We start from the raw sequence: 26,906 nt of genomic DNA on the forward strand, positions 1-26,906 counted from the left end.
ACCTGTACATGCATTCCCGGATCCCAACCTTCAAGCAATGCTAAAAGGTGGCCCTCACCTCCACTTACTTTGTGTAGATGAAGAAACTTAGTTCAAGGAATGTCAGGAATCTTCCCAATATCAACTAGCACCCCCTAATTAGAGGCCATGTGTATCTGGCTCTAACCCAGCCATCTTGCCCTCTTTGCTAGGACAGGATGCTGTCTTTGTAACAACACTCAGGCTTCCAATGGGTCCCTAATTCCTGCTGTTGATATGACCACAGCCTAGGCCAGTTTCTCTGGATTACAGAGTGGCCTGAGAAGAAACAACAGCTCCACAAAAGTCTAGGCACTGTGCTTGTCTCCTTCAAGAAATAGGATTACCAGGCTGAAGAACTGGCCACAGGATTTTTCCTCCCTCTCGTGAGAAATGGCAGGTAAAATAATACTTGGTGATATAGTTACCAACCTGGGGATGCAGGCATTGGCCCAGGGACATTTGGATGTCTGCTGAGCATGTTATGTAATTGTGCATCACAAAACCCAGTGCCATTAGCAGATAATCCCTTTTTTGCCTTGCCACAGAGTAACAATGCCTCCAGATTTTCTAACATATAGTTAATGACAGATAGGAGAGCGGGTGAGCAGGTCCCCAGGTTTGTTGCAGGTATGCCTGGTATCTAGGACAGGGATCACCCTTGTTTTGAGCTAGAGAAGAGGCTTGTAGTCCTAAAGCCGACACCACTTTTTGCAAGAGCTGCCCATTCCCATGCCTGTGGGATCCCAGTAATTCCAGAAAGACAGCAAGAGAATGTCCACAGACCAATGAGAGTTCTGTCTGGGGTTGTGGGGTGATGGGCTAGGTGGGCGCCAGCAGAGCTGTGATCATCACTGGGACAGGAAAGTCTGAATCAGCAAGTGGATGGGTCAACCCTGGGGCTCTGGACCCCAGCTAAAGGAGGCAGGTGCAGGGAGAAGCCTGATCTCCATCATCATGTAAAAGTTTTGGGAAACTGTTGCTCTCACCAGCCATGGCCAAGCTGCCTGGTTAGTGAGAAAGGGTATTGGATAACCAGGATCCTGATGGGTTTGTACAACCTCTGCCTGTCCTTTAAACACAAAACTCACCTCCAACTTTTGTTTTATCTTTGGTGAAACCCCATACCAGCCTCTTCTGGGCTATGTTGACTTCCTACCTGCCAGGGACACCCCCATGCACACAACTGGCTCGCAACATCCTCATTAGCTTCAGCCCTCCTTTTCCAGGAAGTCTTCCTTGAACACCCAGCCCAACGAGAATGTCTACTGACTCTCAGGGTCTTAGAAGTCTATTTAAAAGTTTTAAATTATGCTTTTAAATTTACTTGAAAGGCAGAAAGACAAACAGGTAAACACAGAAAGCTTACATCCACTGGCTCACTACAGAGCTGTTCACAATGGCTAGGGCTGGGCAAGGCCAAAGTCAGAAGTTGGGAACTCAATCAGGGTCAATTACAGAGGTGGCAGGAACGTACCACCTGAGCCATCACCTGCATTAGCCAGGAGGTGGAACCAGGATCAAAACTGGGCACTCCAAAATTGAATTCAGGACATCTTACTGTTGAGCCCCTACTCCTACCTAAGTTTTCACACAATTCTATCTTTTCCTTTCTAGGATGGTCAAGTGTGTGCCTGTTCTCCCACTGACCATATCTCCCACCCTCCCCTTGGCTTATTTTACCCCCAAGCACAAGGATCTCTTTCACTGTTTCTGAGAAATGGCTGCTATATTCCTGCCTCAGGGCCTTTGCCTCAGGGCTTGCAATCTATCTGTAACACTTTCCCCCACCAGCTACCCCAGGCATCTGAATGGTTCTCTTCTTTGCTCCCTTCCAGACACTGTTCAAATGCTACTATAAATGATCAGGGAGACTTCCATAATCCTCCCCTAGATGAGAAGAGTCACCCTTTCCCAGGACTCCCACAGTCTCCTGCTCTATGGGTCTCATCACCACCAGATATCATGGACTTCCACAACTGGTTCATTGCTTTTCTCTCCCTACTTTGTTGCAACCTCTGTGAGGGAAGGTTTCCTAACTGTTGGGTTTGGAGGGCTCTTCTTGGACTGAAGAAGGGAGTTAGAGGTTTGGGCAAAGCAAGCAAGGTCTGGGAAAGACTTAGTATCCTGCTGTTACACTTCTAGCACCACAGTCTCATAGCCAGGTTAGGCTCATGCTCACAAGAGAACCCTTGAACCACCCACTTGACAGCTGATTCGAGGATGACTACGTGGCCAGGAGTCTGAGAAGCCAAGGGCAAAAATTCTCAAGTTATATGGTCTAATCCTGTGAAGATCTGGCCCACTTGCCTGCCCAAGATGCCTGTACCTTATTTTCTTCATGAGGAAGCAGCTCTGGTGCTTGGGGCCCCAGGGAAGGTTCTGTGCTTCCAGCTACCTTCAATGCTGATGTGGCTGGAGAAATATCCAATCAGCCCAGATGTGCTGGCTCAGAACTGCAGTCTGCACAGCCTTGCAGGTATATGGGAACTTGACACTGTGGCTGATGCAGGCTGCGAGCATTCCCATTCAGAAATTCTGTGTTCGTCCCTGCCATGTCTGAAGGAAGAGGGGTGAGATCTTGAGTTCCTGGAAACAACTCATGTGACCACAGGATCCTCCTTCTGGAAAGGGGCTTTCTGGGTCAAATTCAGATGTGTGGTCCATTTTCCAGCACCAAGAGAGGTCACTCACAGTAGGGTTGCAATGTGGCCTCTCTTATACACAGGCAGAATTTGCCAACAAGCAAACTGCCCTCTAAGTTGCAAATGTATCTGAGTAAAAATGAATTAAGCTACTATTGATTCAGTCTCTGTGACTTGCCTGGTCATAGCTCTAATCTTCTCACTAATACTCTGAAGAAAGAGTGGTTAACTTGCTAAGGTCCTCTGGCTGGGCAGCAGCATCTACACTGGAATCTTGATCTGAGTTCCTTCCAGTATCCCAGGCTGTCTCCCATAACCCTACAAACTTGGAGTGCTCCCTAGGCCATCAGAGGGGAACATATGGGGAAGAAGCAGTCACTCCGGTGTTGCTTGAGTTCTAATGGACCCATGGCTGGGAATCTCTAGACAATGTTCTCAAACCCAAGAGCTGGAACGGAAGAACACAATATCAAACACACAGGCACACAGCACCTCCTTGAAAGAATAGGAAGGAAAGCCCTCAGGATGGCTACCACTTCCTGCCTGCTTCCCATGATCCTGGTGCTGTCAGGTGCTCCAACAGGCAACTCTGTTTAATACTCCTTGCAACCCTGGGCAGTAGCTGATAGCCCCCATAAAATTCACATGTGAAGTGAGGGCATTGCAAATCTGTAAAACTCTTAACAGAGAGTCTTAAGGTAGAGGCATTAAGACTCTGAATGTTCATACACCAGTCTTGGCTGTTGGCATACCCCAAGACACCCTTCATTTCTGAGCAAATTTTCTGTAAGTCCAGAGTGTTAGTGACCAAAATTACCAATTCCAGAGTGCCCTGGGCTAAGACCTCACCCACTGTTGGTGGGCTTCTGGGGTTTGTACCAGGTCCAATAAGGTCAGACTTCAGGAAACCTTAGATAATGCCACTTGGGCATATGGCTTTCTCCAAATTAAAACATATACCTTCCTGTTGGCAAAGCCATTAAGCTCAAGGCTGCCCTTGTGCTGGCATCCCTTGGGTTTGTTCCTCTCATCAGAAAGACAATCCCCTTGTAATAATAAAAGGCAAATCATCCCAGTCCTCCAGTGGCGAGACCTATGATTTGTCATTTCACCAGCTCTCTGGCAAATACAACTCACAGGACTCCTGCAGTACCATCCCATGAGGGACAGCACAATAATCAACTCAGCAAACCCATGTCCAAGGAATTATCAGAAGACCAGCTGTGGAGATCTACTGGGGAAACCAAAGACACCTCCTACTTGAGCAGGACTTTCTAGTACCAAGACTACTGAAGAAGAGGAGGAGCAATGGCTACAGGAACCCTATCTTACACCCCCAGTGATAATGTACACTCATTGCTGTCCATGAAGATACAATTAAGTTCAACTCTAATGTTTGGTTCATCTTTTCTGGTCTCAAATCTTCCTCCCAAACAATTGAGATCACTGAATACTCCATGCTGGTTTCCCATCCTCTCATGGTGACTGGAGGTTCCAGCTCATGCTTCTACACCTTTCACATCGATTAAAGAGCACAACAGGTCCTTCTCTTCCAATAGATGGCTGTCATTCTACAAATGAAACCTTGCCCTTTAGAAGCCACAGTGATGCTACCACTTGAATCCATATTTTCCTGTTTCCAGGACGTGTTGAATTCTTGGCAAACTGCTCCCTTCCCACGGCTGAAAACAGGCAGGCTGCCGATGTGGAAGTCTCAGCTGGGAAACATGCAATTTTTGTATATCCCCAAAAACACACACCTTGAAACTTTACCCATGACTAATGAGAGTCATTCTTAATAAGGAAACCATGGAGAGGATTAAAACGCCTTATTCCTTTCTCTTAGCCTCCTGATTAGAACCTTCTTGGGTTACAAGCTTCTCATAAATCACCCCAGCCAACCTGACTCCAAGTATCAACATACCCAGCGTTGCCTGGGCATTTTTTTAACCTAGCCAATAAAAACTCCCAAGTCATTCTGGAGCTTCTGAGATGACTGGGATGCAAGAAAAATACATGATATCCCTTAACAAATTGTAGAACTGGAAGCAAACAGTGGGAAGGTTCCGGAAGGCCTGGGGTAAGGGGTGGCCCAAGTGTAATTAAGGGCCAGTCTTACCCGCAAATTCATGCTCATGTTGAGACAGAGATGGCTGTTTTCTAGGTGAGAATCTAGGGCTTGTTCCAAAGGCAAAGGTGGCCCTCTCTCCCTCCCCAAAATGAACAATGAGGAAGAGAGGGAACACAGGGGTATGCTAGGAAAGATCTTCATTCCAGTCCCAGCTGTTCTTGAATCAGGGGCCCTTGAGCAAGTCCCATCACTGATTCATGCTTGCTGCCTTATTTGCCAAAGAAAAACATGCCAGCTCCCTACCAGTCCCAGTGGTCCTGTGGAGATAAACAGAGATAATATGTATCCCATGAGTCTGTAAAAAAGTTATCCTTGTGCTACATGCCAGGCGCCATGCCAAAAGTCACACACATGTATGTTCTCATTCAATTCTCAAGGCAGCCCTGGAGGGAAGTATGTTTTCTGCTTTGGAAAAGAGAAAACCAAGGTTCATTGGCATTCTGAGCATTTGCTGGAAGCTTAAAAACAACAAAACATGCAAATAGGTCTGCTGAAAACTAGAGGCCTGGTCTTATTCCTAAGCAGCTGTGAGATGAGTCTGCAAAAAGTAGGGGGAAGGCTTTTTCCATGTTGACTGCAACCCATAAGCAGAGGCCAGGAGGAGCACATGAGGCATTCAGGAGTCTGTCAAGGCCATGTTTCCAGAGGGAGAACCACAGATTTGCAATGAGATGGGAGCTCTGAAACCAACTGGTATGAATTCCAGAAATTATTCCCAATGCATGTAATCAAGCTAGCTTTCAACACTGCCCCTGCAACGCAGAACCGATGTACTGAACACTCACTCTGGGTAGGTGGGCTTTACCTTGATGGTTGTGTGTGTGAACAGAGAAGGGCGTGAAGGGCTAGAAATGTGTGTGCCTGCCATCGGATGCTTACATGCTGAGGAAAGACAGGCACCCATGCACACAAATATCACCAGCTCATCAGCAGGCATGTGCTGGATGCTGTATAGGAAGAGCCATCCACACTAAAGCGGCTGGGATGAACAAAAGGGCTCATGGGATTCTAGAGGGGTTGTGGGAAGTCACTATAACCAGAGAAGTAGAGCTGGGTCATCTGGGGTCAAGGCAACAGGCAGGAATTCACAGGCCGGAATTTCCAGAAAGTGGGTGGTGAAACTTAAGAGGGCAGGTTGAGCTCTAACAAAGAGCACAAAGAGACTGACATTTCATTTCACAGGCCTAAGGGTGGTGTCCAAAATCTCAGAACAGGGAGGTGAACATGGGAAAGCACTTTGGGTCTATAGGAAACCTCTTTCCATGGGTAAAATAAAAAAAAATCAATAACCCTATGACAAGGGTTGGTCTTGTTATTCTCCACAATAGTGTTGAGAAGTCCACTCGACTACTCCTGTCTATTCCTAAGCAGCTCACTACCTCATCCACAAGGAAATTGTTTAAAACCAGGATGCCCTACAGGGAATGAATTTGGACTACACAGGACACAAGCTCCCACATAACAGAAAAGGTAAAACAAAATGAAGGCGACTTTCAGGGAGGAAAAAATATGCTTATTTTTGGGAGACAACAATGGCAAGGATCTTGGAGTTGGTGGCAAGGGGAGACAGGCACTATCACTCTAAGAAAACAGAGAATTAGGAAGATGGAGGGGGTTCAGCCATCCCAGACTGAGAATTAAAAATGTGCTACAGGAAGGGTTACTATGGCAGCATCCACAAAAAGTGCCCCGCTAACACTTATGCATCTTAGGCCTGCCCCAGATCACACTGAGAAGATGCTTCTAAGAAGCTGCAGTCACAGGTGAGGGCACACAATGCCTGGACGGGTACTCTGTCCAGCCATGGGAGTTTGATTATTTGCTGTTCTTCTAGTCCAGCACCCTCCTGATGTCACTGTCTGGAGATATGCTGGGATAACAGGCAAAGATTAAACTCAGCCAAGGGGCAAGGAAAGTCTCCCAGAGTCAGCCACTGTGGGATTAAAGGATACAGGCCTGAGACAAGGAGGGGTGTGTTGGCTATGTGGCTGATCAAATAAACTTGCTTGCAGCAGGTCTGCTGGGAGTCCATGAGGGTCTCTCTCTATCCAGAAGGTTCTGCAAGGGCAGTCTCCCCAGAGACCTCAGGGATGTCTAGATGCGTCTCAGATTGTCAGACACTACAATGAGCAGGCTGTACCACCAGGATATAACAATCTCAAGGGGGCAGTCAGTTCAGCTGCCTAGCAGTTTTGCAAGTGAGGGCTTCTCACCATCTCCTGATGAAGTAGCTGAATTTTCTAGTGGGTTTATAGAACCTTCTAAACTATGTGTGGAGGGTGGATTTTCCTCCTTACATCATAAAGAGGGCACTTAGCAGAAAGCTGGGTGTGGAAACACTGAGTCACTGACACAGCTTGGGAAGGGGATCACCATCAGCCACAGAGTCTCCAATTTACAAGGACCCCAGCCAGTCTCCCTAAACATTTCCTCCACTTACATTTACAAAAATAAGAAATGTTGCTGCAGGAGTTTGATATTTTCTTACAGCTTCCTCTTCCTGACCCTCTGTACAGGATGATGTAGTTGTTTACTTTCAGGCTCAGGAGTCAGCCAACATTGTATGAAAAGCTTTCCCACAAAAAGGCCTATAATAAGACAAACCCCTTTCCATGAGGCTTAAGCAATTAGCAATACATGAGCAGGCTTGCTTGTGGTCCTGTCCTGACTCTTAGCATAGGAGCCACACAGTCCAGGACTAAAGGACACAGGAAGGCCTTCTCTTGTCAATGGCTATAGGGAGGATAGGAGCACTAAACAGACTCAGTGTTCACTGGGTCCATCACCCCCAAGCCACTTTTGAGGTGCTCTCAGCTGTTCACAGCTTCCTGAAATTCTGAGTCTCAGTATGCTGATCTATCAAATGGGGTACTAATAGGGGTGTCAGAGGCCTGGAGAAAACTAGGTGAGAGCTGTGAGGTTGCTGGCCTGGTATCTGAGGCCATGCAGTTGAATGGGGAGCACCAAGACAATGGGACAGAGTCTGACTCTGTTCAAACCACAGTTCTCCCACTTCCCAGCAGTGCGATAATTAAAGTCATTCTAGTTCTCTGTCTTGGGATTTCTACTTCCCAGGACTGTTGCAAGGATTAGTCAGTACGTCAGGAGCTTTAAAACAATGACAAGCATGTTGTAATTGCTCGCAAAATGTCAGCTGCTGTTAGTCAAGGCTTGCAGAAAATATTCTAGAAACGCTAGCTCCTGGTGGTGGCATCAAGGAAAGCAGGGCTTACCACCTGGCTATAGGAATGGGGAGGTGGAGGACAGCAAGGGCCATGTCCCCCACAAAGGCTGCGCCAGAATCTGGGGACGGACCAGAACATGTAACGCTTCAGAGGAAATTTCATTGGCAACATAACTTTCTAGAAGAAAGGGGAAGATGACTGTAGTTCTCATAATCTAAAAAGTCAAATAAAATGAGTCTGTCTTCTTTGCTATAAAATATGGCTAAACAAAAATGCTGGAAAGTAGGAATGAGTTCTACTCCTAATCAGAGCTGTGTACCCAGGGAGGTGGGGCTGGGTTACTTGTTGAGAATTCTCTAGAGTCAAGAGGGAGCTCCCACTGCTGCTGCAGGTGGGCCGGCTTTGCCATGGGTAACCCAGAATCTTCAGCCCCGTCTTGGCCTGGGGCTGAGCTCCATCCTCCAGCTACAGAGAAGCCCATGTGACCAGTCACAGCACTTCCTGTCCTTGAGACAGAGCTTGCTGCCAGCAACAACAGGAAAGTTGAACTTTAGTGGCAAAATAATCCTCCTGTAAACTGTCACCAGAACATTCTGGAGGGCAGCATTGAAACATTAACATCTTGAATGATACATGGAGTAATCTTTTTCTCTGCCCATCCTTAGGTAAAACAGACCTGCAGAAGAATCTATCAAGAGTTCAGTTGTATTTTTTTTTTTAATCATCACATAAAACAAGGTCCCTCTTAAGCCAGACCTGTGGTAACACATCAAACATGGTAGCGGGATTTCTGTCACTCCCTGACCTGCACACCTAGGGCAGTCACCACAGCTACGTCTTTGGTCTCCATGGCCCCTCTTTTTGTCATAGCTCCTTTGCCCAGAAATTCATCTCTAATGTGGGTGTTGTAGGGGCTTGCCTTACAGGCAACTTTATCAATGACATCACACAGCGCATGTTTCTCTGGGACCTGCTTCTGCTCTTTATCCTGCTCTCTGTCCTCCTTTCAATCACCAGTTCTTCAGGCTCAGGTCGTTGTTCTTAAGGGACCCTGCACCAACTCTTCTAAAAGGGTCCTTAAAATCATTCCTCCAAAATTTTCCCCACTTCCCAACTTTCTGGACACAGCAAATCCACAGTCATTCTGTTCACTTGGACGCACATTGCTCCATTAGATGGGCTCTAATCTGCTCCTCACCCTTTCAAACCTAATTTCATTTCCTTACATCTAAATGACATTTTGGGTCGACTTATGGATCAAAGGAAATGCATGCCAAGTCTTCCAAATAGCACCATCTTCCAAGATAGCAGTTTCCTTGAGGGTATCACATCTTTAAGAATTTTGCACAGTCTTGCATGTTGCTCTCGTATCTTCCCTGACTGCGCACACTCCCTGTTATTGTTGTCTGTCTTTACTCATGAAATCTCTGTTTTCCTTTTTGGGGTTTTGAAGTTTCATATCTTTAAACACAGCCATCTGACTTTGTTTCCCTCTTACATACAGGTCTGTTTGAATCAAGTGGCCTTTTTACGCCCAGAATCCTGCAAACTGTTAGGATCACTTCCCTAAGGGAGGTGCAATGAATATCTTCATTTTACGATAAAACTGGTGTTTTCAGACTTGGAAACTAGCCATTTGCCTAAAGAGTTAAACAAAACCTACCCTTCCCATACTGTGGATGCCAGGAAACAACCTTTCAAGCAAGAGGAAATCATCAAATCATCAGGGAAGCTTCTAGAAGGTCCTGGATTGCTCCCACCAAGGACATTCCCCAAGATGCTCAATTCCAGTGTCTGTCTAGTGCCGAGCAGGCAGGCTTTCTTTGGTTCCCATGGTGATAGACTAATTTATTTTTCTAGATGTCAGAGTAGCATGGATCAGCTCTGGGACAGACAGCTGGAGAGGAGAATCAGCCTCAGTGAGCAGAAGATGCTTTGGACACAGCAGGACACCCCCATGGAGCCTGTCTCCTCCATCTCACCACCGTGCTCCTTTGGATGACGAAGTCTTTGGTCCACGAGAAGAGAGTGCTCCTCAGGCAGCACCACAACAGCCACAGCTCCGACACCTGCCATAGCAGCCCACTCACCTCCTCTTTCTCATATTCTCTTGGGCAACTTCCATATCACTTGTTTCATTTTATGCTCTGGATCACTCATGTTAGCCTTACCTCTGTGAACCAGATGTTCTTTGGACAACAGTTGTATCTTCTTATGTTCCTGGAATACCTGGTACTAAGTTGAAAATGAGTAAGGTATTTAAAAAAAAAAAAAAACTGTCCCAGGAACACACCCCTGACAGCTGGTCCAAATGCCAGGTGGGTTCAGATAGCCCCACTGCCAGTGCACTGTTTTTAAATGTGTCAGATTCTGCACAGAATCTGATACCCCCACAGCACAGCCATCTAATTGGAAAATCCAAAATGAAATTCCCAAACCTGAGAATTCTCTAGTGAATTCTTTGATAAAGGTCTTATAATAAGAGCTGGCTTTTACAAAGTCAACAATTACAAGGTTTAAGAGCCTACTTAGATTTCATTGTGAAGTTTCTCTCCAATTTACACACATTAAACACTATTCCTTAGTACTCTCATGAACTCTCCTGAAGGAATACAACTCTGGGTGAACCAGGCTGTGGAAGGAGACTTGAAAATTAAAGTTCATGTGTTTTATTTGGTTGTTGGTTTCTAGCATCAGCACTGAGCAATTCAGAAAGACTTCAGTAAGTAGGGTTTTATAAAGGAAGCAGGTGGAAAACTATTATCTTAAAAAGAAAATTAAAAACAACAACAACAACAACAAATGAGCACAGGTAAGGTAAGCGAAGACAGAGCACTTAAGATTCAAGACTACTTTCCCCAACTTCTCTCATCCTTGGACTTTGCTTGTGGAAGACCCTGGAAGGCTATAAGCAGTGAGGCCCAAATCCAGCCTTCCAATCAGCAGGCTCCACTCAGACAGCCAGAGTCAAGTCATGGGTTCAGCTCCCTAGCAACCCGCACGCAAGTGTCCCTGATAAAGTGGATTATACATTGCTGATGAATCCCGAGTGAGCAGCCTTTAGGCCCAACAAAGGAGTTGTGTATTTCCCGTCATACCATGGGGCCTGACTGGGAGATCTCTTTTTGCCAGCATTTTCCCTGGAATATCACAGCAAAAACAAAATGCTCTGGTGGGGTCAAAAATGAATGCTATCCCTGCACACCCCCCCAAAAACAAACAAACAAAAAAATGTTCTGCACCTTAATTGTCGACAAATGTCTTGTTAGAGTTACAAGTCAGTCTAGATTACCCTAAAATCTGCCAAGATCAGCAAAATTATACTTCAACACAACAAATGGCTAAATACTAAATTGAAATAGACACGAGACAGCTGAATGGTACCTTATAGCCATTTTAAGGTATATAGCAGTCGGTTCTGTATATAAAACTAAAACTGAAATGTCAATGGGCTAATCATAGGTTGTGGTTAAGAACTTGCTTTTTTTTTTTTGTTTGTTTGTAACACACTGGTTACTCACAACCATGTCAATTCTATAATGTTGCAAATTGCTGTTGATGTTATGTCGGGACTCTTGGTTGAATGGGATGATATTCTGCCAGCTCTACAACGGACCAGAAATGGTCTCCCCAAGAGACTGTTCAACCCATCTGGACAATAAATAGCTGGACTTTATACTTGGTATATGTTTACAAGGAAAGAATCTTGATTGAATTTGAACTGTAATACTGCATCAAGGTGGAGGAATCCACCAGGGGGGAGGGGCATGGGGGGATTCCCAGAGCCTATGAAACTGTAACATAATGCAAAATAATTAATAAAAAAATTAAAAAAAATGAATGCTTAATTTTCCATGCCCTGTACAACAACTGTTCTCATAACAGGAGGCAGAGGGTCTGCTTTTTCTTCCATTGTATTCTCAGAACTACTCAGGTTGACCCAACTCCCATCCCTCCAAGAGTCACTCCATGGTGCCTGGGCAGTACATATAAGAGGTCTAGTCACCCCCTGCTACATCAACCCACTGCTGTTTTCCTTACACCTTAGTCTCTTGAGAGTTTGGTTCACGAACCAGTGCCCATATGGGATCCCAGTGGATTCAAGGCAAGGATTTAACCATTAGGCTATGGTGCTGGACCCAGCCTAATTACCCAGCAATTACTGTTGTCACTGAAACAGAAAGGTATAACTAGTCTTTCTTGATGAGCCCTCTCTTGTCACAGACAACCCCCCGGGGGAACAGTTTCATCCAGATGTTCTTCTCTGGAACCTCTTTTTCTCATACTGTGAGCCCAGCCTCAAGCAGGGACATATCCTGCCCACTTCAGTGAAATAAAAGAGACAAAACATCCTTCAAGAGTCCACTGGCAACTTGTAGAGAAACAAAGCCTGCAGAAGAGCCACAAGAAGAAGACTGTTCTGATGACCCACTGTGCCAGCCCTGGACCAAGCTATGGGTAGACCAGTCAGAAAGATGAATTGCCCAAATTTCTAGGACCCAAAGACAAAGGTGTGGCCCCTGCATTAACTAAGCAACTCACTAGATCTGCGAACTGATTTTATAGCAGAGAAACCAACAAAGCACTCACCCTCTAACTGGGCATAACCTTGCCCAGGAAAGGCGATGACTCTTAGTGACTTCTAGCAATGGTGTATTCCTCATCAAGCCCTTGGAAGATGACAAGTAAAGGGGTTGGGCCATAGCAGCAGTAAAAGACAGCACAGGTGCAGTTCAGAGGATAGGCAGTTCAGAGGATAAAACCGGTCAAGTCTACCAGCAGCAGCTTCTTAATTTTAATTCATGAGCAGTTGGGAAACATAGCAAAATTCTTAGTCTATTCAAAAAGTTCTAAAGAATTACAAGTTTTATCTGGGGTGGGGGGGGGCTGCATTGAGGTATAGTGGGTTCAGCTGTGGCCTACTATAATGGATATCCTGTACTGTAGAACAGATTTGAGACCTTACTGTTCAGCTTCTGATCCAAGTCCCTGCTAACACACATGGAAAAGCAGTGTAAGATGGCCCAAGTACTTAGGCTCATGCCACTCACGTAGGAGTCCTGGGTGGAGTTCTAGGCGCATCATTTAGATCTAGCCTTGCCCCAGTTGTTGTAGCCATTCAGGCAATGATCCAGCAGACAGAAGATTTTTCTTTTTCTTTATCTCTTTCCATATTGTTCTGCCTTTCAAAGAAACGGGTAGATTTTTTTTTTTAAGTTTATGGATGTGGCAGGCTAGGCCTCTGCCTATGGCTTCAGCATACCTGGTTTGAATCCCTTCACCTCCACTTCTGATTCTGTTTCATGCTGGAGGCCTTGGAGGGCCTTGGAGAACCTTATTCTCTGGGCCACTGCACCCACATGAGAGACCCAGAGGAGAATCCTGGCTCCTGGCTTTGGACCAGCAAAGCTCCTATTATTGTGCCCATTTGGGGCATGAACCAGTGGATGGAAGATCTCTCTTTTTGTCTCTCCTTGTCTCTCTGTAACTCTTTCAAATGTTTAAAAAAAATAAAGTTTATTTTGGTATAAAAATTTCAAATTCCTGCAGTTTTTGCATAATATGTATTTTCATAGTATGTAATTTTGGCACAAAAATTTTTGAAATTTGTGCATGTTCTTTCATAACAGTGATTTCTAGGAGCTTCCATACATAAAGGACACTGAACCTGCTGCCTGGTCAAGATAAAAGCAAAATGTGCTGTACTTGATATTTGCTAAAATCTGTGGTGTGGGGCCTGGCATGATAGCCTAGCAGCTAAAGTCCTCGCCTTGCATGCACTAGGATCCCATATGGGCACGGCTTCTTACCTGGCAGCCCCACTTCCCATCCAGCTCCCTGCTTGTGGCCTGGGAAAACAGTCGAGGATGGCCCAAAGTCTTGGGACCCTGCACCTGTGTAGGAGACCTGGAAGAGGCTCTGGGATCCTGGCTTCCGAATGGCTCAGCTCTGAAGTTTTTTTTTTTTTTTTTTTTTTTTTGTCGTTGTTTTGTTTGTAGTTTTTTTTTTTTTTTTTTAACTGGTGTGACACTGTACCACCTGCTGGCAAATTTTCCAATATGGGACTATTAGTCATTGACAGTGTGTTTGAGTTTGACACTGTGATATACTACAAACTTGTGGACATACAGGCTTTTATCAGGGTAAGAGCATGAGTTGAATTGAGCTTAGAAAAGGGGGCACCAAACAGAAGCATTGATTTGTCATTGTCTACTCATACAGTAGCCATCACATACCTGTCATGATCTGATGTGTGGATCCCAATTATCACAAATCTTTAGAATCAGGGATTTTATAGTCTGAATGTGCCTCAGGACTCTCCCACCCTATTCTAGGAATGAAGAAAAAAATGTTTGAGAAAGGTTTCTGAGCTAGCATCAGTAGCAGAAGCCAGAGCTATAACCAGGATTTCTGGATGCCGGTGCCTTCTTTATTGTACCCTTTGTTCTCTACAAATCAACAGGGAATCAAGAACCCAAACAGGGACCAAGTGGCTAACGTCCTTCCCTTGCATGTGCCAGGGTCCCAGATGGGTGCGGGTTCATGTCTGGCTGCTCCGGCTCCCTGCTTGTGGCCTGGGAAAGCAGTCGAGGATGGCCCAAAGCCTTGGGACCCTGCACCCATATGGGAGACCCGGAAGAAGCTTCTGGCTCCTGGCTTCAGATCAGTTCAGTTCTGGCTATTGCGGCCAGTTGGGTACTGAACGAGCAGATGAAAGATCTTTCTGTCTCTCCTTCTCTCTGTAAATCTGACTTTCCAATAAAAATAAGCTAAATCTTAAAAAACAAAAAAAGAATCCAAACAGTCTGATTACCCAAGCCCCAGCAAGATCATCAAAGTCACAGCAAGAAGGGCCATCAAGGTTATCTACGATATCAGAGACCACCAGAACGTCAACTCCAGGGCATAGGAGGAGAATCCCTTGCTTCTGTGGAGTAGAAGCCTCTCTACAAAATGTCCCATGGGACTTCCCCTGTTGAAAACAACAGCGACCACTATTAACATTCAATGTGAACCTAAAAATAGATTAATTCCAGAAGGGCAAATCCTGCAATCCAGGCAACTGGGCAACCTGACGTCAACTGTGAGGAAACCAGCTTTGTTTGGTGCATGGGTTATATAACTTAGACCACTGGTCTCAGGTTTTAAGATGAAACTTTTCATTTAAACCGGACCTTAATACACCCATTCAATTGTGGGCAAATGACATAACTGTGGAGATGTGGAGATCACTTACAGAAATTGGCAGCAATCTAACTTGTCATTTCTAATCAGTCCAGGGCTACACAACAGATACACCCATAGGCATTAAATGAACTAGGTTGTTTTCCTCCCAAGCAGGTTGGCTTTTTCAGATGTAAAGAGAAAGGGAATGGCACAGGGTACTCCCTTGTTCCCAAGTTCGTCCCCTCTGCCTTAGGACTCCTGGGTTACCGAGACTACCTCCTCCCTGCTATCTCTGATTTTGAGTTTTCTCTCTAATCAGTGCCACAGCTGGTAGCTAGACAGTGCTCATCCGGAATCTTCTCATGATGCTAACTTTCTCCCAACCTTCCACTGCAACAATGACAGGCATTGCACTCCCTGAAGTAGGGGTCTGTTCCCAAAACCTACAGAAGCCTGTCCCTCCACTTCACTTGTCAACAACTCCATGAAGCACACTTCTCATCCGTCTTGTCCCACAGTGGCCCTTCTCCTCCTCCAGAGACAACAATAGGGATGATTGGTCTGAATCTTGGCTCCATCACTTAACTCTGTGTGAACCTGATCAAGAAGCAGTTTTCTCATCTGTTCAAAAAATTGGCAACAGGCCCAGCACAATGGCTCAGTGACTAAATCCTCGCCTTGCACGCCCAAGATCCCATATGGGTGCTGGCTCGTGTCCTGGCTGCCCCACTTCCCAACCACCTCCCTGCTTATGACCTGGGAAAGCAGTAGAGTATGGCTCAAAGCCTTGCAACCCTGTACCCACATAACAGACCTAGAAAAAGCTCCTGGTTCCTGGCTTCGGATCAGCTCAGCTCCTGCCGTTGCAGCCACTTGGGGAGCAAATCAGAAGACAGCAGATCTTTCTCTCTGTATCTCCTTCTCTCTCTGTAAATCTACCTTTCAAATAAATAAATAAATAAATCTTTTTTAAAAACACTGACAACTATTCTCATACTCAATGGGACTTGCGTGAGACTGACAAAGCTAACTCTTAGTCACTTTGCATAAAGCTTGCCAAATAACATATGTTCAATGTCTTTCCTTCCTCTTTTGACTTTATTCTACGTTACTGTTAAATGTATAAGATGCCATCTCTCCTTGAACACACGAGCCCCAGCCCCTGCTGTCTCCCCAGTGCTGCTCAGAAAGGTCCTGGCACAGGGCAGATTCTCAGCATCATAGGCCTTTTCCAATTGGAAGGCAATTTGATTAGTAAGCCAACCAGATTAAAGGCAGCACTCGTGTGGAATACATGAAATATGAGACTTGAATCTGCTCCCAAAATTCATTCTCTACACAAATCTAATAAATGTGCCTGTGGTAATAACAAATGACCTCTACAAACATATGAAAATGCCTCAAAAGCTTGTAAAAAATGGAATTAATAGACAAATTTATTTTGACACCCCAAATGTCTAAAATCCATGTATACAAAGAGCCTTTAAAAAAAGGAATCATGAAAAATGCATACTATACAATATAAGAATGCTAAAACAGATTTAGCTCTTAATTCATTTCCCATGGACTTTCTGGAGTTACAGCTAAGTAGGCAAAAAGTAAAGTCATCAAGACTACTTCCAAGTTGCAATTGACATACTAGTGGCTTTAAAGTTTTTTTTTAAAAAATCACAAAGTGAAACCTTTGTTAAATATCCTTGTACTTGGGATGCTGATGTGTGAAGCAGCTGGGAATGGTGCAGTTCTGTGGGATGCAGCCGAGCAAGCATGTAAAAGTTCTCCTTCCACAGCACATGCACACTCATGCACAAGCCCATGTCTGTACACACTGGGCAGCACTGAAGACACCTCCACAGCACCAACAGCTCAGAAGGAAAAGCTAAACACCCACTGCAGGACCATACATACTACATATAATGTCAAACACCTATGTCCTTAGCAAGTATTTACAACCTGTACCCCAAGGGTGCTACAAAAAGGGAGAAATTTCAACAGGGGTAGGCAGTGCCATTGCAGGATGGCAAATGCCCTCAGCTGGTGCTATATGTGTCAAGTCTAAAACCTCCTTATCAAAGGCCTGCAGATACTGCAGAAGTGGAGACACCAGGAGATTGAAGAAGATTTAGTGACAAAGGCTATGTTTCCAGGTGAAATACCTTGCCAAAGTCTAACAGCTTCATACATAGGAATGGGTGAACAGATAAGAACTTTGACAGAATTGTGGGGAGAAGACACAGCAAAATGTGAGTAGTGGTTATCGGAAATGGTCTTTTTTGTCTCTTTCAGAAATTGCCAATTTTCTGCTGCAGCCAACACATATTCTTTGTGATTAGAAATTCAATATTGTTTGCAGGGATACAGTCACCAGGTAGAGGCCAACACAGTTCAAAGTTCTCATGCCTCTCCCTCTCATGCCCCCATGAGGCCAGGTCAAATTCCTACCCTGCTTACCACGGGACCCTTGGCAGGTGATGTGGTGCCTTGTGATGCTCTGTGGCATGGCACATAGCAGTTGCTCAGAAAACCACAGATGAATGGGCAAATATAAGGCCTTCATTCTGCTCCAGTCACTTCTGTGTAACCTTCCTGTGCCAAACCTCCCTTTCTCCTCTCCTCTCCTCCAAGGCCTTTCAGGAAGCAGAAACATGTTCAGAAAAAGGTTGACAGTCGCCTGCTCTTGCCCAGCTCACAGGGCATGAATTTCAATTTTAAATCCCAACCTCACTGAGTCCAAAAACAGAACTGTCATCCATAGACCCTTTTCCATGTGTATGGGAGTAAATATAATTTCACAAAGGAGATTTGGAACTGAGACATGATCCAGGGATTCCAGTTCTGGTTATGCAGCCCAGATAACTGAAAACAGGACCTCAAAGTGGGTATTTGCACATCCTTGCCTATCTTTCACAGCAGCTACGATGTGGAAGGAAATCAAGCATCCATCACAGATAGAGGAATAAGCGACACGTATTATCTACGCACAGGGGAACAGCATTCAACCTTAAGGAGCTTCAAGGCACATGATACAACATGAATGAACCTGCAAGACATTATACTAAGAGATATCAGCCAATCACTAACAGATAAATATTATGAGATAACATTTATATGAGCGAGACTGTCAAAATTCTAGAGATCAAAAGTTAAATAGCTGTTGCCAGGTAGAAGGGAGAACAGGGAATTGCTACTTGACAGGTGAACTTTCACTCTTTTATAAGATGAAAAGCAATGGAGATGGATGGATGAATGACATTTTGAATGTGCTTGCTCTCACACAACAGGACACTCAGAAAATTGTGAAGATGGTAAAATTTACACGTATTCAACCATATCAAAAGATTCTGAAAAACAAGGAAGCTAATGATAATATTTATTTTAGTTCATTAGGGAGGCATGACATGACTGTTCTAAGTGAAGGCATTTTTCAAAGATCTATTTATTTGTATGGGAAAGGCAGATTTGTAGAGGAAAGGAAAGAGAGACAGAGAGAAATAGATTCCATCCTCTGGCTCTCTCCCCAAATAGTCACAATGGCTGGAGCCGAGCCAATCTGAAGGTGGGAGCCAGGAGCTTTCTCCTGATCTCCCACATAGTTGCAAGGTCCCAAGGACTTGAGCCATCCTCCACTGCTTTCCCAGGCCATAAGCAGAGAGCTGGATCATAAGTAGAGCAGCAGAGACATAAACTGGTGCCCATCTGGGATGCCAACACCATAGGTGACTTCAGAGAAGGCATCTTGCTAAAGTCAAGATTTCCTTCCATATAGAGAAGTCACAAGAGGCATCCACATCCAGATTAAGAGTCTGCCCATAGGACCCTGTCTGCCCATAGGACACATGAGTGCTTGTGAATTCTAAAACCTGGGGTCTCATCATCCAGAATGAATTCTGCCCTGCCCCTAGACCTGGGTGAAGGCCTCTCCCCACAAAGCCTCGCTTGACTACTTGTCCATGAAAACGTGTGACTGTTTTCTGACTGAATGGAGCATTCCTGGAATTTTCTACTAGGTACACTCCACTGACACACCCACTAAAGAAAGTTAATTCTTCTAACTCCTTTGACCAAAAATCCTCCCAATGCCCTGCAAGGATGTATATACCACAGGCTTCCATTCAGACATGCTGCTGGCTGATGGCAAGAAATGGTCTTGTTGAGTAGTCCTCTGCAGCTGAGAATGATCTTCCAGAATAACAGAGGTAGAGCTGGCCGGTATGTGAGGAACTGAGATAACACCAAGCCCCTTACCTCCACCATGGGCCTCATTTCACTGAAATTTGTTAGAAATTACCGAGGCTATCTATATTTGAGATCTTATATCTGTAATCACGCCAACTGCCCAGTGCCTGCTTCACGTATCAGCCATGGTACTAAACATCTACCTTCATGTGGCAAATCCAACCCAAACTCCCCTGAATCCTTCAGCATGATTGTGGTCAAATAGATAAAGACCCATGCTTCATCCCATGGCCTTCTCAGCTCTGAGATTTAATCGGCCAGCCACCTCTTTTAAAAAATAATCTACCAACGACCTAAATTTTTTAAAACTTTTTTTTTGCCTCCATGTTTACTGTTCTTCAGAATTAAACGATCAAAATAAACATCAGAGTTCCTGAAGTGGCCAGTTTCCTCCACCACTGTGGACACTCCCCCTCCTCTCTCTCCTGCTCACACAGATGAGTCAAACACATTTAAAAGCTCTGTCCAGTTGCTTTTTAAGGATTTTTCCATGCTACACTTCCCCCAGGAGAGTGGGGGCGGCTGGCCAGGGAGCCTGCAGGAGGAGTTCGCCCTCTGCTTCCTTCTCAGCCTGGCCCTCCAAGACTTGGCTTCCCAGGCCTGGCAGGAAATGCCAAAGGGCGGGGGATGGGTACAATTGTACTGAGCTTCAAATTTGTAAGGAGGGGGAAAAAATCATGGGTGCAATGATTCAAGCCAGGGTTTGTGGGATGCTGTTGAAGGGGACAGTTTCACAGTGGGGATCACAAATACAAATAGGCAGAATCTAAAACTGTCTGGGAATTTTATTTCCTGTGGCCACAAACATAATATTGAAAAGCAAATAGAAGACTACCTCTCAGGGGCTTTCCTATCCCAAATTATCAGTGGATGAATGGGAAGCAGGAAGAGCCAATTCCTGAAGCCCTGACCTTGACCAAGCTAGAATGTAGCAGAGTCTCAGCCCAGAGTAGGGGGCGCCCAACATTTTCCATGCCTTCACTAACAGCCAGCATCTGATCTCACAGATCCAGGGGTTTTTCTCCCTGTTTTCTAATCCCTGCACCCTGCTTTTTTCCTCTTCCTCCTTACAGTGGCTCAGCCACGATAATTTCCTTTGAAGAAACAGGACACAGCAGAATTGCAATTCTAGCATTGAGAAAATAAGGGAAACAGGACTTGGAGATCAGGTCTAGGCTTCACTCACTTCTACTGGCATCTACCCTCTTCCAATCACCACCCATGCATCAAGGTCTAGGTTAGTTATTACTTCTGCCAGGAAGTCTTCCTGGATATCTTCTGCATTAGAAGAGCTGCCAGGCTGTAGAAAACCCTCTTTGTAAACTGTCTTCCACTACATATTAACTCTGTGAGTTTACAGGTTGTATGTCTTAAGCTTTGTAGCTTTATTGTAAGTTGGCATGGTGCCGGACTCATACAGATCAAGAAATGCACCATCATTGCAATAACTATAGGTCATAACTTTCTTAAGCAAAAAGCCACACATCTGTGTGTACCAGAAAACATGGGGCTTCCTCTCATGTTTATGAGCATATATTAAGTATGACCAACTTCATACCATACATTTAAAAGTCATCTGAAGGTGGACAGTGCAGCTCAGCAAATTAAGCTGCTGCTTGCGACTCCTATATACCACATTAGAAGACCCAAGATTGAGCCTCACTTTTGTCTACAACCCAGCTTCCTGCTAATGTGCACACTGGGAGGCAGCAGATGATGGCTCAAATACTTGGGTCCCTGACACCCCCATAGGAAACCTGGTTGCAGTTCTGGGCTCCTGGCTTCAGGTTGGCCCAGTCCTGGCTGCTATAGGTCTTTAAGGGAATAAAGTAGCAGATATGAGAGCTCTGCTCTTTTGTCTGTCACTGTGCCTTTCAAAAAATAAAACTAACTTTTTGAAAAGTTATTTGGCAGTTTTAAAAGCTAAAATTTCAGTTTTTCTTCCCCATGAAACCATGGAATGCTGGGACTGCCACTGGGGTGCAGCATGTTGGACCATGATGTGTGATGCTGGCATTCTATGACATAGAAGTGCTGGTTTGGATCACAGCTGCTCTATTTGTGATCCAGCTCCCTGCTAGAGTGCCTATGTGGGCAGCGGACAATGGTCCAAGTGCTTTGGCCTCTGCCACCCATGTGAGAGTCCCAGAAGGAGTTCTGGGCTCATGGCTGTGGCCCGATTCATCCATGGCCACTGCAGCCATTGGGGAAGTAGATCAGCAGATGGAAGTGTTGTCTGTCCTACACCCTTCTCCTTTTTCTTCTAGGTTGTTCTGCCTTCCTTGTAAGTAAATAAATCTTTAAAATAAAAAGCACTTTTTTTACTGGCTAGCTATGATGGGCATATTATCGTTATAAAATATTAATTATGGTTGTAGTTTTATAGTTGCAGAGGGAAGGATCTGTGAAGATTGGGACTACTCCATCTTGTCTAGAATTGGAAGTCCCTCATCCACATCCCAAATCTTATATTTTGTGATTTCCCTAGTTAGTTTAGGCAATAATAATATCCCAAAGAGTAAGCACCCTACTGGGAGCTCAAGTCAAACACAGTGGTTAAATTTGATTGAAATTAAAATTATTGCTTCAGCCTGTTGTTCTTAGTGGAGAGCCAGGGTCAGTTCACTTGGCTTTTTGTCCTTCTTGATTGCATGGAGAAAGATCACAGCAATGAGTTGAGAAAAGTTCAAAGGACTCTTAACCTGTAATTTGGTCACTTTGTGGGCTGCAGTGAGCAGATATAATGACACCATCACAACTGATGTGATGGGTTTGCACAACGGTTCCCATGGTCCCCATATCAGATATGGTTTCCTCACGACACATACTTCTGTGTCCTGCCAGGCAACCTACAGGTGGTGTGCAGCCAAAAGCTAGGTGTAGCAGTTATTCAAGAATGTTTCTGAAATCACTATTTATTCCCATGCATGGAAAAAATAAAGGCTTACCTGAAAATAATTAAACCCGTCTTAACATTCTTGCCACTCTGGGTGTCATAATTAATTAAAGGAGAATGAAAAAAGTCTTAATAGGATTGCAGTCAGCTCTCTGCATTCCTGTGGTATTTTAGGCAAAGCAAATACAGGGTACCTCACAGGAACCATCTGATCAGGGAAGTAAAATTCAGGCAAGACTGAATGATGGCAACCTATATTTTAACCAAATCCTCCCTCCACTCCCAAGCCTAACTTCAGCACCTGAAAAGCACCCCTGCACTGAGCCCTTCTGTCCTGGAATACCCTTACTCAGATCCTCACTGCTCAGTGTTCCTTTCTGTTCTCTGTTAGCTTGTGCAAGCTGGCATAACCTCATGATTACTCTGTAAGTCCTCTCATTCAACAACCATCTTCCTTTTTGTGGATAATGTTACCCCTCACACCCATCCCTTTTAAACTATAGGTATGTCCAGGAAAGGGCACACTTTTTAAAAAGCTGAGATGGGGGATTTATAACATAACTCTTCAAAATGTTCTTTTTATGAGCAAGTTAAGGCCCTTCAGTGAGATTAACATATTTGTCTTAGAAAGCTTAGATGAAAACACATCTGTTGTGCAAAGTAAGGTGTTCCACCAAATAGTGGTGCCATGGACGAGGTGGTACAAGACCTGTACCCAACACTGGCCTTAGAAAAGTGTTCATAAACCTGTCAGCTGCAGAGGTAACTCCTTCTCACTCCATCCTCACCCTCCAGGAACCCAGATTCCCAGAACCATAGGAGTTCTGTCATAAAGGAACCCAGGGTACCATGCAACAGCATTTTGTGCTGCTGTCAAAGGAGGAAGCCAAATCCCAGCATTCTGTAATGCATGGGGGAGGTCACTACCATGCCTTCACCCACTCGCTAAGCTAAAGACTTCAACTGTGACTGCCCCAGATTGACTCTGTAGGGGCTCCCCAGGGTCCTCAAAGCTAGACAGGACACTTCTCCAATGCCAGACCTTTGGGCAACATGTCTAAAGAAAGAATGTCAGCATGGCTCCCTGTCTCAGAAGCTACTCCCAGACAGTGAGGGGAAGTGGGCGTCGGGGAAGATGGAGGGTCCCTCACAAATGGGACCCTGTTCTGAGCCAACACAAGAGAGCAGAAAAGTGACATCAGAGCAATGATCTAGCAGATTGGGGATCCCTGAGAGCACATGAGATAATAGGTCTGACTCTGCTTATATGGAGTGACTGTAGGCCCAAAGCTTTGGGACTTCTCTCAAACTCAGTTTTCCCACTGGTGGGTAGAAGAGGAGTTCCAAACAATCTTATGGATCTTTGATCGTGGGCTCCTACCAAGTGGAAGGTCTTATGTAGCATGGAATATACAAGTCAGAAACAATCCTGCCTCATTTATCTCTCTGCCAATGACCACTGACACCCACATGCTGCTACTCGTAAATACAAAATATCACAAGACACACCCAAAACAAGTTTAGGTGACAAGTCCTGTGCTTGTGCAGAAACAGGATAGGTCTTACTGAACAAGAGTCTTTGCGCAGTTTTACAGACCAAAGAAAAGGTAAGCAGGATGATTTTTAGACTTCAGATAATGACATTTCTGATTCCCCTGCAAGGGCAGATGGCTAGGAAAGTGTGCCTGAGGTCAGCGTTCCTCTGTGTGGAATAGGTGCGGTGTGTTTTTGGTGCTGAGTCTTGAGATCAAATAGGTTGGGAAAGAGTAGATTAAACAAAGATAATCTTTTTTTTTTCCCCTGCAGTTCTCCTCAGGGACACCAATAGACACATGTGTGTTGAAACTCAGTAACAGAGGTCAAGACTGCAGTGTCCCAAATTGAGGGCCACAGAATGTTTTATTCTTCCAGCTTCTCAAGGGATTTGAGCTCTGAGAAATACCCTGTGGGTATGCACACCCCCATCCAAGAACCTATAAACTTTCCGAGGGCTTGCTTACCACGGAGCTCCAGCTCCCAGCACAGCACCAGCACGCGGCACAGATAGAAGTCAATAAGAGAAGGGAACACATACACACGTGCTGAATGACCAAACAAATAACTGCTGAGAATTGAGTGGAATTCAGCAGTATGGCGGCAAGTCTGCCCAAGAGCCAGTACTCACCTTCCATGATGCCCCTGCTCTAGCCAGGCTCCAGAAGTGGACAAGCAGGGGGGCAAAGCTGATGGTCATTTCTGCAAACTAAAAGACCCTTCCCCTGACCAACCACCACCACAACCAACCACCCACCCACACACACACACACAAACAAGATAAGAGCTTCATGACGAATAGTGGTTGGCATTTCCTCACTTTCCTAACACATACATCAGTTATTAGAGCTCAGACTTCTCGGAGGATCTTTGTCTCTTTACCGCCACCTTCTGGTTCCCAGGTAGCAACAATGGAGTACATGGGGGTGGGGGTGGATTCCCACTTCATGTTTCTTTCACTATGGAATTCAAAGCATTTGCTTAGATCCTTTACCTCTTCTGACATTACATAAGTGAGACACAATTAGGGTGGCCTCTACTCTTTTTTTTTTAATCTGACCTGAAATTAACTTCTAAAGTAAGCTATTTGAGAAGGACTAAAAACTTAGGAGAAGCACAAGGATTAGCCACATGTCTGTTGGTTTTTCCAAAGGGCAGACCATGGGTTGAGCAACTTGGCTTGGTCCAGCTCTATTTGCCAAGTTCCACTGCTCTCTCTGCCCTTCCCAAGCACAACCCTGAATGGAAAAATCCCATGTCCTTAAGAAAGGATGCTCATCAAATCCACCCTGGTCTTTCCAAGCACCACCTCCACTTAACTTGACCAAGTTTTGAGGGAAGAATGCAGGAGTGCTGAAGCTGCTATCCAATTAGACACTCAAGAGATCCCATTGTCCTACAGCGCTGCACCAGGCTTGGGACTACCCAGATTCTTTCTAAAACTACCTTGGTCTGAAAGCAGCAGTAGAGTTGGGTTAGGTACGGGTGTTTCCGTGCCAGAGCCAAGATCCTCTTCTCAGTCATGGTGCAGTCCACATCATCATCTTGGAGGATAACGTCCTTCTTTAAGACCTTCACAGCGTACACTTCGTCTTTGCCCTTGAGCTCGGCCAACATGACCTGCAACCAGTAAGAACAGCCTCCGTCAAACTGAAGCAGTAATACCAACAGTGCTGAACACTTTTTAAAAATGAATTTATTTCATTTGACATACGGCAACAGATTAAAATCTTTAGGAAACTTTTCATTCCAATATATTTACTTTTATCTTTGGTCAACTCAAAGAAATGAACAGCTCAGTGCACATTTGTTAAATGATCACCTGTTACAATTATAAGGTAAGATTTAACAAGACTATTATTTTATAAGCATTTTTAAGTCATGGTTGCTAATAATAAGTAAATATAGCACAAGTTAGCTGTTTATTTCATGCTATATACTTCTTAAATATTACATAAATATTTCCACATGTAAAATTTTTTAGCTTCTTTAGAAATTCTTATAATTACATTGGAGGGTTATAGTTAACCTTTTAACATTTCCTGACTTTTCAAAAGAGCGTTTAATACAATGTGTCACCAGGAATGTGGTAGTATGCTAGGTTTGTTGTCATATGCCTACGTTGGGTCCTTTCACTTAAAAACACTTTTACAAGTCTGGTGCCATGGTGGCTTGAGCATCTGCCTGCAATGTCAACATCCCATCCCCACACCAATGTGAGTTCCAGCTGCTCAATTTCTGATCCAGTTTCCTGATAATGTGCCTGGGAAAGCAGTGGAAGAGGGCCCGAGTCCTTGGACTCCTGCATACATATTAGAAATCCAGAAGAAACTCCTGACTCCTAGCTTTAGCCTGGCCCAAGCTCATCTGGGAAATGAGTCAGCAGATAGGAGATTTTCTTTTTTTTATAAAAGGTGCATTTATTTTTATTGGAAAAGCAGATAAGATTTACAGAGAGGAGAAACAGAATGATCTTCCATCCACTGGCTCACTCCCAAAATGGCCACGATGGCTGGAGATGAGCCAATCTGAAGCCAGGATCTTTCCCAGGGTCTCCCATGTAGGTATAGGGTATCAAGGTTTGGACCATCCTCTAATGGTTTTCCAGGACATAAGCAGGGAACTGGATTGGAAGTAGAGCACTTGGGACATCAACAGGTGCCTACATGGAATCCCGGCACTTGCAGTGTAAGGATCTAGTTATTGAGCCATCATGTCAGGTACAGAAGAGCTTGCTTTCTCTCCATGTCTCTCCTCTCTTTGTAAATCTGCCTTTCAAGTAAGAATAAATAAATCTTAAAAAAAATTTGGGCTCATTTATAAGGTATAAAATGTTGTCTCAACACTGTTATAACTTGCCATGAAACTTTAAAATGTTAGCTTTTTAACTTTTTTGGGGTGAATTATTTGTCTTCGTTGCCTAGTGATCGGCTGTAATATTATTCCACATATGCTATACATGCATACTAACCTTCCACTCTTTGCCTAAGTCTGCTTTCCACTTCTCTGCATTAGTTTTCTATTGAGCAGAATCATTGATTTTGATGAGGTTACACTTGTCCTTGCTTTTCCTATGGTCTCTTCCATAGCTTTAT

General features: G+C 44.7%; 1 protein-coding gene across 1 annotated transcript in view; it reads right to left on the bottom strand.

Moving 5' to 3' along the window:
* PRKCE (protein kinase C epsilon) overlaps positions 1–26,906 on the bottom strand; it is a 481,837-nt gene that overhangs the window by 127,212 nt on the left and 327,719 nt on the right. The window contains exon 10 of the mRNA XM_004582783.4: positions 25,258–25,431. Within this exon, the coding sequence (XP_004582840.1) occupies positions 25,258–25,431 (174 nt within the window). The remainder of the gene's footprint in view (positions 1–25,257; positions 25,432–26,906) is intronic.

The sequence above is a fragment of the Ochotona princeps genome, chromosome 8 (assembly GCF_030435755.1).
Source record: "Ochotona princeps isolate mOchPri1 chromosome 8, mOchPri1.hap1, whole genome shotgun sequence".
Classification (NCBI taxonomy): Eukaryota; Metazoa; Chordata; class Mammalia; order Lagomorpha; family Ochotonidae; genus Ochotona; species Ochotona princeps.